General features: G+C 46.9%; 1 protein-coding gene across 1 annotated transcript in view; it reads left to right on the forward strand.

The window, feature by feature from the left end:
* Positions 1–8192: 8192 nt before the first annotated feature.
* ANTXRL (ANTXR like) overlaps positions 8193–13878 on the forward strand; it is a 54106-nt gene continuing 48420 nt past the window's right edge. Inside the window, exon 1 of the mRNA XM_062496254.1 lies at positions 8193–8781. Coding sequence (XP_062352238.1) covers positions 8621–8781 — 161 coding nt within the window. The 5' untranslated portion in view covers positions 8193–8620. The remainder of the gene's footprint in view (positions 8782–13878) is intronic.

The following is a 13878-nucleotide window of genomic DNA, read 5'->3' on the forward strand; positions in this document are numbered from 1 at the left end:
TGACAAGTACCTAAAAATAATGAGTAGAAATAGGGAAACTCACTGCCTAGATTCCTCTGGAATTATCAGAAGACAGCTCAGGGGGTAGAGCTTGGTGTCTAGTTTGAGCTTTCAGAAACTGGGCCCTTTTATTGTGAATTAGAGACCTTCAAGTTTATGGGGTGCTCACTACTTTATTATATCATGATACCTTCAGGGAGCAGTTCTCCACTCCTTACTATTTTAAGGCTCTGTGGTCTTCAGCTTGTCTTCCATCATCTGAAATCCCCAGCACATGCAATGTAAGATGACAGCTTTTGATGAACCATCATTATATCTTGGCTGGATACCCAGCCTAGTGAATCACGAAACTGCCAAATCTTTTTATTATGAACAACCTCTCAAACTTCAGTGGGAATAATGAAGAAGACAGAGCTAAAATCCCTGCTTGGAAATGAACAAATACCTCAAGCTCCACATTTGTTTTCAGCAAGTCTTCTGACACACAGGAACTGTTTGGAAGTGGAAACTAAAAGAAAAGCTTTTGGATTTCTTCTTATTTTCTCTGAGAACAGGGAAGTTGGAGTGGCCTCTCTCCTGATGCATGGTAGCTGCCACACAGACATGCAAATCTCCCTCTCCAAAGCAGATGAAGACTACATTGTGTCTCCAAGACCACCACAAGGATGCAATTCCCAGTCTTTACCTGATGTCCAGGAGCAAAACAACTGGGATTGAGCATCACATCTAGTTTGATGAGAAAATAACTGAAATTTGGACAAGTTACAGCAGAGTCACATACTTTCACCCCACTGGCTCTCAAATGGCACCCCAGCACCAAACTATGGTTTTTGGAATTTCCACATTGAATGCCTATTTCTACTTCCTCTCTCTTCCATGTCCAGAAATGTGGTAGGTAGGAAAAGAATGGGCTCTCCCACACAGCTGGAAAGCCTGGTTAATACTCCCTTGTTGGGATGTGTGATTCAACACCACCTGCACAGTTCCACATGAAACCTTCTTGGATTTAGCTGGAGGTTTTGAACATGGTGGAACATGAACAAAAGGGCCACTGAGGTCTCTGCTCCACCCCTTCCAGTGCTCGACTACAAGAAATGCAGTGCAGGCACTGGGAGAACTCTTGATATTTCAAACTGGACAAAGAGCAAGAGTAATACCATGCTGCATCCTTTGGAAAGGATGAAGTGCATTTATTTTCTTCAATCAGAGTGGTTGAAACAGACTGGGTTTAGGAATTTGTCTTCATGATGCATAAAATGTCAGTATTCCTTTCCAGTTGGGTTGGTCCCAATGACAGAATGTATCCTTCTGTCTGGCACTCTGTCTGATCTAATGCACCCTGTTGGATGGTACTGGCTTGTACAAGTCACTCATAAATCTGACAATCCACCTGTGCATAAAGAGGAGATGACTACAGCTCTGTAGTCTACTGGCTTTCAAAGACCTTATTTTTGTGTGAAGGGCTGACTCCTCACTGGCTTACAGCTGCTCTATTTAATGAAGCAGTGCATTTATCCACCACTTCACTCCTGTGGTTTCAAGGCCTAAGAACTAAAAAATAGGGTTTCTGTAGGATAAAGGAATAAACTGTGTTTCTGTAGGATAAAGGGAGCATGTTTTAATTCTTCAGCCAGGACAGAGGGTTGTCATGCTGCAAATGTTACGAATACGTAATTTCAACTGCTTACACAGCTGTACATGCCACACACTGTATGGATACATTTCAGTTCAGAGCTCACAGTATTTCATATGCCAGGCCTGAACTGTGCTGGTGGTCACCTCAGAGATTTGGTCTGTTTTTGCACCTGCTGCTCTAGCATTGTTCACCATTCAGCAATTGACATTATGCTCCAAAACATCACAGGAAGTTTGAATTTTACAGGGACATCCAAAAAGAACAGAAAGCAAATGTTATGCCATGAGAGGGGAATAGAAAGAACAAAGAAGGCAACTATTTATCTGTCACACAGTGTAAGAAAGTTACTTGTCACACAGATGTGTGTACCTACTTTCAGCAAAATCCTTGATTCACATAAAGAGCAGCACTGACCACAGCAATCTGTGCTAACACGTTTGTTCTCACATGGATCTGTGCACTTGTTCCTTCACCCAGGCATCCATGCAGACAAAACCACCATTCCCTGTGTGTAGGCACAGATGACTGAGAAACAGCAGCCAACCAAACAACATGACCCAAACTCAAACAGCATGAATCAAGCACAGACTGAACCAAAATGTGCAACTTGTGAAAGCAGTCGTAAATATTTTTCTTCCCTCTTCATACAATTCATATTGATGTGTCTTTTTCAGAAATTTTTTAAGTTACATTATATGGCTGAATTTGAAAATATATTAAAATATGCTCCTATTTTAGAGTCCTGCTATTGTTTTTGGCAGCTTTAAGAAAAAGTAATACCTTTTCAAATGTTTCTGTCCAACAGAAAAGCATACACATGTGGAGTGTAAGCACATACATAAAGGTGGAAACATATATATATATACATACACATACATAAAGATGGAAACATATATATACACATACATGCACTCACAATTGTACACATAGCCATACATACACCTGTTTATTTTTTTTATTTGCATGTTCATCATTCATATTTTAAAAGAATTTTTTTTAAACAAAAGATCAGTTACTTCCACATGGCGGATGCTGAAGACTTCTTCAACAGTACTAAGTGGCATTACCTTCCATTAATCTTATTTCCATTTGTGCTAAACTTACTACATGATGTCAACTCCAATAAGAGCAAGTGACAGAACTGAAGGACGCTATGCAAGGTGAAATTGTGGGAAGCAACATAAATAAGTTATTTTTTGCTACAATGGAGCCAAGGAACCTTTTAATTGAATACGATTTTGTAAATTTAAGTAGTTCTTACCTAAAATAGGTTGTTTTTCAACAAAGTATTTCGTTCTTTGACCTGGTGTATACCAACAGAAATTGCAGGTAACATAAGACTGTGCTGCAGGAAAATTATATTAACAGAATCACAGGATTACAGACATGGAAATATCCACCTGTAAATACTAGGAATTAGCCAGCTAATGTATTTTGCAAAATCTTTGGTACACTCTGTAATTTTTACACATGTTTTTTTTTTTTGTACTTTCTCATCTGATTATATTACGTTCAGCTAACAGGATCTAAATATTTTGACTTTACATTGGTATTTCTATGGCTACAAAACTATTTTCTCTATAAAATGATATCTTTATAGAGTTCCATAAGGCAGTTCTACTTTGCTTTGAAATACTGGAAAATGGTTAAATACAAAAAAAAAAAATTACATTTTCAGAGGACAGCTTATGCTTTGGTGTAGTTTCATGCATTAAAAAACATAAATTTAATCACCCTACTGCCAAAAGAATTTCTTCTATTCCTCTCTCTACTAGCAATTATACTTAATATATGGTTATAAAAGCTGTCAAGTGATACATTTTGCATTTTAAGAAGCCAAAAATAAGGGAAAATTCCTGAGACATAATTTATCATTTAATTGTGAATTTCATGCAGGACTGCAACTGCTTTTTATTTGAAAGCAGCTATACCAAAAGTACAAAGCTATTTAAAAATCTTACCTTCCACCAATTTTCTACTGACATTTCATTCAACTAGTAGCCGTCAGTTCTCAGAAAAAAGTCATTAAAATGCTTCAAACATTTTCAGTGGACTGAACTCCTACAGAAACCTTTTAATGTAAAGATTTGCAAATTTAAAGCGATATTTTAAAGCGTAAGGAACGGCAGCTCCTAACTTAAGTAAATTTCATGATGTAAGGAAAACATACAAACAGAGAATAACAACGTGAGCTATTCCAAACAAACTTCGTCGATTTTATAAAAGCAGTTAGACCCTAAACAAGTACCTAAAAACAGCCACGATGCTCTGACCACCCGTCGAAGTTGGAAGGATGACGAGAGCTGAAACCAATAAAAAGAGCAACTGATGCTCGAGTTCTCGGCGAGAGGAGAGCCGGGAGGGATGAAAAGGGCTCCTGCCGCCTCCCCCTCCACCTCGGCATCGCCCCCCGGCAGCCCCAGCCCCATCCCGGGGCCGGCACCCGCACCCGCACCCGCCGCTCGGGGCCCCTCGCCGCCGCACCGACCGGGCGGTGGCACGGCCAGACCCGGGCACAAGTCAGCAAGGGACACGTCCGTGCCCTCACTGCTCCCCGGCCTCTCCCGGCCCCGGCAGGTCCCGGGACCCAGGTGCGGCAGCGCCTCAGGGACCCCGCGCAAGCCCCGGCCCGGCAGAGCAGAGCCGCGCTGCGCTCCGCGGCTCAGGGAGCGCCGCCGGGACCAGGCACGGACCGCGCCGCTGCCGCTTGGCCGCGCTCTGCAGCGGCCCCGAGGGCGCCGCCCGGCCCCTCCGCCCGGCCCCGCTCACCTGGGGTCCCGCTGCAGGCTCCCCGCGGACGGGGGATCTGCTGCGCCGGGGCCCCCGCCGCGCCCCTTCCCTCTCCCAGGGTCCCGCTCCGGACAAGTGCCCGCGGAGCTCTCACCTTAGCTCACCTCACCTCACCCCACCGCCGGGGCCGCCCGGCCCCCGAGAGCCTCCCCGCCGCCGCACCGCCCCGGCACGCCGGCAGCCTCCTCCCCCGCCGCGGCTCCCCGCCCAGAGCGGACCCCGGGAAACGCCTACCGCAGCTCCTGCCCCGACCCCCGCCGCCAGCCACAGCCAGCCGTGCCCCCCGGCACCGCTGCACCCCGCCCGCGGGGCCCGCAGCCCTCATCCCGGCAGAAGCCATCCCGCAGCGGCTGCGGACGGCAGCGCGGGGGAGCCAGAAGGTGAACGGGATTCCCCCTTGCAGCGGTACCATGAACAGAGGAGTTTCTGTTAAAGTTTGGGGGGCGGGGGGGAGGAACCACACGCACGCACGCCGAAATAAACAAAATAAAACCCTCTCCAAAGCCGCCTTCCCACTTGTCCTTTAGATCATCTGACAACGCTTTTGAAGATGAGGCTCTTTAAGGAGCTGCAGGTATTGACGAGAGCCGTTTAAAATGAAAACTACTGCTTCATAGAAAATACTCGCAGGATAAAAATTAGGACTTTGAGGTATGAAACGGTTTGTGGCACAGCTGGTATGTAAAATAAAACCATCAAACGTCTTGTCATAATCAAATATACCCTAAATCTGGACTAGCGACATTGCTTTTGAAAGATGTCGTTCCATATAAATGCCTTTAACGCCTGGTAGAAAATTTTTATGAACATGTTGACAAATGAAATAACCCGGGTTATTTGATTAGTGTCCATGTAATCTGAATATGGGCTTGTATCAGGAAAAGAAACGTCAACCCTTTAATGCTTTTGAAAGGATGGATTTTCGCTGCAATTAAAGAGTGATCTTATACCAATAATGAGAGAGAACCACTCTCGCTGTGTTCTGTGATACAGGGATTATAGAGGATGTGCTCAAGAGTTCTTGTTCTCTTTTAAAATACAACTCGGGCCGAACGAACAACATTGTTGAGGACAGCGGGGGTTTGGTAGCTGCCCAGCCGCCCTGGAAGCTCTGCATCCTACCGCCCGCCCAGGAACGGGTGTGCCGGTGGCGTCTCCTGATACTGCTTGGGAAACATCGGCCGATTTGGGATGCAGGTGTCAGGAAACTGGGACGGACAATTCCCACTGCACTTCATATCGCAAGAGTTTATATTTTTTTGCAGCTTTTATGACAATAGCGACAAGAGGTGTAAGAAGGGACAATTAAACATGATCACTTGCCTTACGGAGCTTGAACCACTGTGAGACGGTGCGCTGAGGTAACCTGTGCCCCATGGAGGGTGAGATCCGCACCTTACGGTCAGTTCTCCTGGTGCTTGGTGTGTTTTTCCTTCGAGCAAGACCCGATCAAATGACTCCGAGCGCTCCGGCCCGGCCCGCCCTGCCTGCCCGCTCCCTCCTGACCCCACACAAACCTCGCTCGGGCTTGAGACCTGACAGGGGTGTGACAGCCACAGGAGGGGCTCAGGCCGATCGGAAAACCTGTTTTGTTTAAAACAGAAAGCTCTGGCTCTGCAGAGGCGGCCCGCAAGCCCGCGCCGCGCCCGGCCCTCCTCGAGGGGGCTGGAGGAGCAGGGAAGGGGCGCTGGTAAAGACGCAGCCCCACATACCCCGGGGCGTTTCTGCCCAGCACTGGCCATGGCAGAACTCAGCCGTGCCCTTGCTTTTGCATACGCCCACCTAGACTTAAAACGTGCCCCCTCGTCGGGCCCTTTGGAGTAGGCAGATGAGCACGCCGTCTCTCTTTGCAGAGGATATGTTAGACCTTAGAGAAGGGCAGCGCACTTTATCGAAAAACAGTGATTTTTTTTTTTTTTCTCGGCAGAGCTTTGCTATACTTTGGAGATTCCCTCGAAGCCCGCCGCGTTATTTTACGCCACAATCTGATATTCACGAGGCACCGAGGGAATCTGACGCTATCAGCACTTTCATTTCGTTTTGAAACTCAGTGTGTGCGCGGGGAGGGACGGCTGCCTCGGGCAGGGGGTGGCGAGGGCTCCCGGGGACCACGGGGCTGCGGACACAAGTGGGCAGCGGCGAGGCCGGAGCCCGGCGGCGCGGGTGGAAGCGGGGGATTCCTGCTGCTCACCAGCCGCTTGCTCATTTTTTGTGAACGTCGCCAGGGAGGATGTGGGTTTTTTCTATTTCTCCATGATCTAAGTAATCGCTGTGTCTCAACTGGCCAGTGCTCAAAAAATCTTTTAAGTGGTGAGCTCAAGCAGTGCGTTCAGCTTTTAGCTGCGCATAGTTAAACCAGGCAAGCGGCTGAAAACCGGTGGACCCTCTAATCTTTCCTTGATAAATCCCCGACCGCCGCCGCGGTTGGATGTGTCTGAACTCGGTCCAGCACAGAAACAGGCAATAGAAATGGAGATGCTTTCCCCGAAGTGCAAACTTTGAGACACAGCACAAAGCACGCCAAGGCTGCTGGAGGGGCCGCGGGGTCCGCCGGGGAAGGGGCTCTATGCGGAGGGGCAGGCTCTCCGCATCCACGCGTGTTCCCGTCGGGCGCACGGGGAAAGGGCGCGCCGGCTGCGCGGAGCATCCCACCGTTCCCCCACGGAATGTGGCCCGCTCAGGGCCGAGCGGGCAGGGCTCAGGGCAGAGCTGCCTTGTGCGGGGGGGAAACAACGCACACGTGCCACTCCCGCAGGGCAGCGGCCCGAGCCTGCCCGGGCGCGCCGTGCCCCCCGCGGGTACCATCTCTGTCCCGGGAAGGAGGTGTCACTTTTTTGCTGCTGGCACGTCGCAGCGGCTCCCAGCGAAGCGCTGGGTATTCGGGGGTCTGTGCTCGGTGGGACAGCGCGCCAGCACCCCACAGGGGATGGATTCCCTCCTCCTTGACTCGCGATGGGAGCCTCGCCCCGAGAGAGAAATGTCTAGCCCCAACTCTGTCATGCAACGTGACTCTTTTCATTAATTAGGGCCTGCAAAGAGTGTGGGGAAGGGGAAGCGGCTGGAAGCCGCTAATTATTCAAACTTTGGAGACAGCATCCAGATGAGCTGGGCAATCTCTTTAGGGCAGCGCTTTGTAACCTGTGTGTATGAGGCGGAGAGCGATTATGCTAGTGTGCAAAGCCTCCATTAAGATATTTCATTTCATCATTACTCATCGCCTGCAGGATGTGTTCAGACTCTAGTTTGAGCAAACTAAGATTTCCACGAAGAGAAACAATTTGTTGTGGCACGAGAGGGCCGTGAAAACCTGCCCCTACCCCCGCCCCCAAGCAATAATCTTTTTAATTGCATTCAGCTACAAACAGGTTTTTCTGAAGTGCCCCTTCGCGTTGTGCCCCCACCTCTGCTTTGTCACAGGTTTTTACCACGACGCCCATCTCCTACAGCAACTCCTTTCTGCCTTGGGCGCTGCCACCCCTGAGCTCTAACCACCTCTGGGCTCCAGCCGCTCCCGAGCGTGCGGGAGAGAGGCTCAGCAGGACGCGAGGCGATGCTCCGGAATGCAGCCGGGCTGCCCCAGCCCCGGCGGCGAAGTCCCGCTCCCCGCTGTCCTGCCCCGAGGACAGCCCGAGACGGGAGGAGGGAGGATCGCCCGCCCTGTGCCCCGGCGGCGCCGGGCAATGGTCCCTAACCTCGGTCCCTCGCTAGCAGCAGCCTTTGCCATCTCGGTATCCCGGAACAGGAAAGTCCCAGTTCAGCTTGCCCCCCATAAGATCCTGTCTCCCTCCTCCCGCTCCCCTCCCTCTGCCCCTTCCTGCCTTTGGCCCGTGCGAGAGGAGTCTCTTCTCTCCTTGCGGGACGGGGCTGAGGCGCTCGGGGCAGCGGCCGAGGCGGCAGGGAATGGGGACTGGGCTCTGGGGACCATCCGCCTGGGCTCAGACCCCTGCCCGGAGCCAGCGGTCCGGCGCCCCGCGGCCAGGGCTGCCTTGAGCTCTCAGGGTTGAGCTGAGATCCTGAAGTTAGTGATTTCTTTTTGTTGGTGGTGGTTTCTTTTTGTTTTTGTTTTATGTGCTTTGTTTTGTTTTTTTTCCCTCTGCTCTCGGTGCTTCCGAAGTGCCTGTAAGATTTGCAGAGAGAGAGAGAGAGAGAGAGAGAGAGACTGGGGGAGGAGGAAGAATTAAGGAGAGGGAAAAGATGGCGAGTTGCTGGAGCAGCGTGGAGAAAGCGGCATTTTTGTGCTGCTTTTTGCTGGCAATGGGGAGCCTAATCTGCTGCGCCCGGCCGGAGGAGGAGGAAGAGCGAGAAGAGCAGCGCTCCTGTCACGGTGCCTTTGATCTCTACTTCGTCCTGGATAAGTAAGTGACAGTCGCATTTAAAAACGTTTATTCACCCTTCAGTGACTCCTTGCAGCAGCAGGGATGTTCTTTCTTTCCCGGTCTTCCCATACGACTTCTCCCGATGCTAAACGTGACGTGTGAGGCTCATTCCTTGGTTTTGCTCCCCAAAACCTGCACATTTCCCAAGTGGAGCATTTAGGGGAACGGTGTCCTTTATGCTGAGTTAGTTGTGCATGCAAACCTGGGAAATTGGGCTGGTTTCATGTTGTAGCGTGTGGGGTGTGGGCTGTGAGTGTTGGATTTGAGGGGATGTTGATCAGTGCCCTCATCGTTCCTGGAGTTTTGTGTCGTGATTTGGGCTGTGTGCAGAGATGTCACCCTTGGGACTTAGCAGTGCTAGGACTATGCAGACCTACCTAAAGTTAAGACCAGACTGCTTGTGTGGAGTGGTTGTGTTTTTACAAGTTTGCTTAATAAGAACAAGGTTGTATAAAACTTATTTTTGCTCAGCTTCTTTGGAGCTGTCTAAACCTGTGTTTGAGTTACATCTATTAAAATAGGTTGTAAAATACTTCTCTTTAATACAATATCAGCTGAATTCAGGTATGGCAGGAGGGATATTATTAAGCTCACATGTGTAGGCATGTTTTAGCAAGTGCTAGCAAAGCAATTAGTAAACTGGTACACCCACAGGTGTTTTTCAGAAGGTACAACTTTCTCTTTTTTTCTGGTGTAATGCTCTGGCTTGACAGAGGGTCAAAGCCAAGGGATTAACTCAAAGTGTAAATTGTTTGTGTCCCACAGTGTGATGGCTGTGTTATCTAATATGTCCTGGGTTACCTGTGTGGCACACTGTTAGGAAAGATGGAAGACTTGTGATTCTTGCCCTGAGGCCAGGTATAAAAGTCTGCATTGTTCTGTTTCCCAGTTGGGAGAACAGATCGATCCAAAAGGCCCTCTTGTACAGCCTGCAAGAGGCAAAGAAGTCGCTCTCATTCAAGATGTTTATTTCTGTATTCAAGAAGGGAAAAAGTATCCTTAAATAACGATTCTGTTTTTAGAGCAAAAGAAGCTGAAGATCAAAGGCATTCTGCCTTTCTAAAAGGTACACTAATCCACCATGTGGTCATTGTTTTGTTTTTCTTTTGCTTACAGTTTGTTCCTGAAGTAACCTTTGTGTCTAGAAAGGGCTCTGTGGGGGGCTAGTGTTAGTTCTCAAATTCATCCCTGCCAGGTTTCCAAGAAGTGACTGGTAACAGTTGTTATGCCCAGTTCCCACACTGAATTCCCTGTAACAATGAATGTTGGTGATAGCAGTATGGCTTCTCTGTCTTCTATAGCACAATTCCTTGTTACAGTGACATGAGTACCCCTAGCAATCTCCACACTGTGCCCTTATGTTACTTTTGATTTATATTTCAGAAAGCTCTTTATTGACTGTGCTGTTACCATTTATACTGTATTTAAGGAGATAAAAGCAGAGAAGAGAACAATTTGCTCAGAGATAATTATCTTCAAACAGTAGGAAGTTGATCATCTAAGCAAGTTCCTCTCTAGTACTCTGGACCTGAAATACTGTATTTTCTTATAGCAAGCCACAGATCTTTCATTTTGTTTCAGGTGCTGTCCATTCATGACACTGGTTCACTGGAAACTGGATATGATCATGGTTGAAGCAAAAAGTCATGCATTGGGATTCCAGTGGGAAAATTATCTTTAGCTTCAATTGCAAACTGAGTCTTTATGAGCTTTCAGAGTTGTACCAAAGAGTCCCCTTTGGTGAAAAGCTGTGTTAAGTGTTACTTGTGTCCCTGAGTGGTTTTAGAATCTATCCCTGATCCTACTAAGTCTGAAGCAACGTGGTGGCAAAGCTGCTTTTGGTCTCAATGAGATTGCATTACAATCCATATGGGTAATATTAGAGTGCCGGATCTTGGGTTCCATAGGTCCCTTGCTGGCTGAGGGTGTATTTATCCCAGCTATATTCTGTGACATCTGGCACGACACAAGGGGCTTTATGGAGGCAGGGAAGACTGGTTCAGTGGATAGACCCTAGGTCTTGGGACAGTTAATCAGGAAGGAACTAGATAGTGCTGAGGGTTCATGAGTGTTGAGGACAGTCAGGGTATTTCAGGTAGGGAGAAGACAGGGAGCCAATCAGAAGCATCTGGTAAATCTGCAAATGCAGTGAACATTTTTTTTTTTTTTTTTTTAGTATTGGATCCATGCTGACATGTATCTGTGAAGAGTTCTGTCTCTAATTTCAAGTGGGAGAAACCCCAGGAAAACCCAGCCATATGTACCACAAAGTATACCCCTATGGCTTGGGGATTGCCTCTCTTTGTTGGTTCCCTGCCAGTCTGGAGTTAGATGCATTCAGTCTTCGTTAACTGTCTAACATTTGGATTGAAATATTGGTTGTGTGAAAACACCAGGCTTTAATCCTGTGACCCTGTAGTGAGCTGAATGACAGCTCCTGTCTCTAAAGTCAGCCTGGCTGAACCACAATGACTTTAAGTCTGCTTTGCTTTGCTTTCCAGTAGAAAGATGTAATCACACATCAGTAGGAGGCAATCAGGAAGAAGACAACAAGCCCTTCTCCTTTTGCAGTGTGTGTTGCTGCAATGACTTTATTGGGGCATGACTTTTCCTTTTCATTATGCCAGGCAAAGACTGTGAGGATTTAATCCTGCAGGCAACAACCATCAGATGGAAAAGATCATCTTCTGGTGAAGTTATTGGTATAATATCTGTGTGGCAGATTAGAAAACAAAACAAAACAAAAATAAAAAAAATTGCTGTTTTCTTCCAGTTTTTCTCTGCCAGAAGTTTATTGCCTTCATGTTAATTCCATAGGATAAGCAAGATCAGAGCAGTGACACTAAACCTTAGATGGCCCAAAAAGTGGCGTAATGAAAGGGAAAAGCAGCATGTGTGAGAGGCAGACCAGCCATGATCCTCTTTAGGACTGTCTGACCATGCCAGAGCTACATTAGGGCTTCCTTGTCTCTGGGGATTCTTAAATGAGGAAATCTCTTAGAGCTGAGAGGACGGGACGTTTGCTGGCTGCAGAGTCTGAAATCTTGCTCTATCTCTGTCTTGTGCTTTATGAGTTGTGCAGGCCTGAGCTTGTTTGGAGGCATAGTGGAAAACTTTAAAGTATAATAATGAAGCGCAAAAATTCTTCTGTTTGCAACTAAGTGACTCTCTGGATGAGGTAAGGCAGTATACATGGCAGCTGGCACACCTGCCTCTCTCCTGGCATGTAGTAAGATCAAATCAGCTGTGATAGCAAAGTTCTCATTTTTACCTTTAAACAACATAAAAAGCTTTTAAGCCAGACACAATGGATTGTTGAGTAGTTGTCAGTTGCTTTGGGTGCTTCATTTGATTAGGGTGTCCAAGTGCACAAAGAACTTGTTTCTGTCCTATCCCAAAATGTGGAGGACAGGCCCTGTTGCAGATTTGACTGCTTGACCATCAGGTCTTGTAGTGACATACTTGTGGTTGAGAATGTAAATAATTCCCTTTCATCCTGCCTTGCTGTTAACATCCAGCTGTTGTTTGTAATCATACTGAACTGCACTTGAAGAGAAGGAATGGCTGGCCTCTAATGTTTCCTGATTATAACAGTGCCTGGTAGCATCACTGTGATTGCTTATTAATGTAACAAATAGAAGCCCCTTTAAAGTGAGGACTTATACTTAGCATAAATATCTGCTCCTGGCAATGTTTGACATGACAGATCTGAGCTGCAGAGCTATCTATTTTATAATTTACCAAATATGAAACAATTTCGTTATTATTTTTGACTGTGAGATAGACAAAAGTGTCTTCTTATTTTTCCTGTTTGGGATGTTTGCTAAAAGTTGTTTGGATTTTGAGGAAAAATTAGCTGTACAGACTTGGGAAAATGTTTCCTTTTTCTACAGCACAGATCACGGCAGTCGAAATGTATTGATAAAGTCTTGGCTGTTTTTCTCAGATTAGAACTGATATGGTGTCTTAACTACATTTTCTTCATCTTCCTCATCTTCCCCTTGAACTTCTTGGTCTCTTTGGGCCCACAACAATATTGCCTTTCATATCAATTTTGCTTTGTCTCCTGTGTTTCTAAAACAATCAATGTCACCAACAATGTCTTTGGTAAAGACACCAGTACTATGTGCCCTGTCTCTCACTTGTAATCCATTTCGCAGCTGCCTCTCTTTCAACTTGGTAAGCCTTGCTCCAGAGGTGAATGTCACTGGTGGGGAAGAGCACAACCTCTGATTAGGTGGAAATTAGCTGTCCAATATCCTTCCTGATTTGTTTTTTGGGTCTGTGTACCTCTTCTCAACTTGCCATTGAAAAGGCAGTGTGTGTGGGAAATGTCAGGAGGGAAATAGGTTGATCCTTCCTGATTTGCCAAAAGCTTTCAAAACAAAAGTACTTCAAGAGCTGCTGTTTAAGTTCACTTTCTATAATTTTAAGACTTCTGGAGGGAATTGCTGATCTCCATGTATTATTGGGTTTTTTTTCCACAATATGCTATACTTAAACCAAACAAAGAGCATTTGGTCAACACATTTGCCTCCCCCCCACCCCCCCCAATGATTTCCTTGCCAATGAATTGAATGAATTTAGAACTCATGAATTACAAGTACTAGTGAGAGCAAATATTTTTTGCCTTAGGGTCTCACTGCAGCCCTGTGCCTCTTTTCCTGCTTCATGTAGTCCCAGCCTAAGATAATTAGGATGGAGCTAGACTTGTGGGAACTGCTGCAGCTTCTCTCTCCGTGCTATCTCAGTCCACTGCCATTCTGTGTGCCGGTTTTGCCCAGTGTGTGGGGAGGGGATGAGTGGCTAAACAAGATTGTTGGGGTTGGAAAATCAGACTGCTGGCAAAAATAGGTGTCTGAACATATGTTCTATCACCTACCTTAACTATATTTGCAAAGCTGGTATTGACTGACTTTTAAACCACTCCTGAACTCTGTTTCTCTGAGTAAGGATATCTACCTGATGCAGACAGACTTCAGTTCATTGTAAGGTGTAGAACCTGATGCAGGTCAGCTGAGAGGAGTTGCTGTCTGAACAGAAGTATCAGCTTTGTTCCTTTGATAGCATTGTTTT

The sequence above is a fragment of the Cinclus cinclus genome, chromosome 7 (assembly GCF_963662255.1).
Source record: "Cinclus cinclus chromosome 7, bCinCin1.1, whole genome shotgun sequence".
In the NCBI taxonomy this organism is placed as follows: Eukaryota; Metazoa; Chordata; class Aves; order Passeriformes; family Cinclidae; genus Cinclus; species Cinclus cinclus.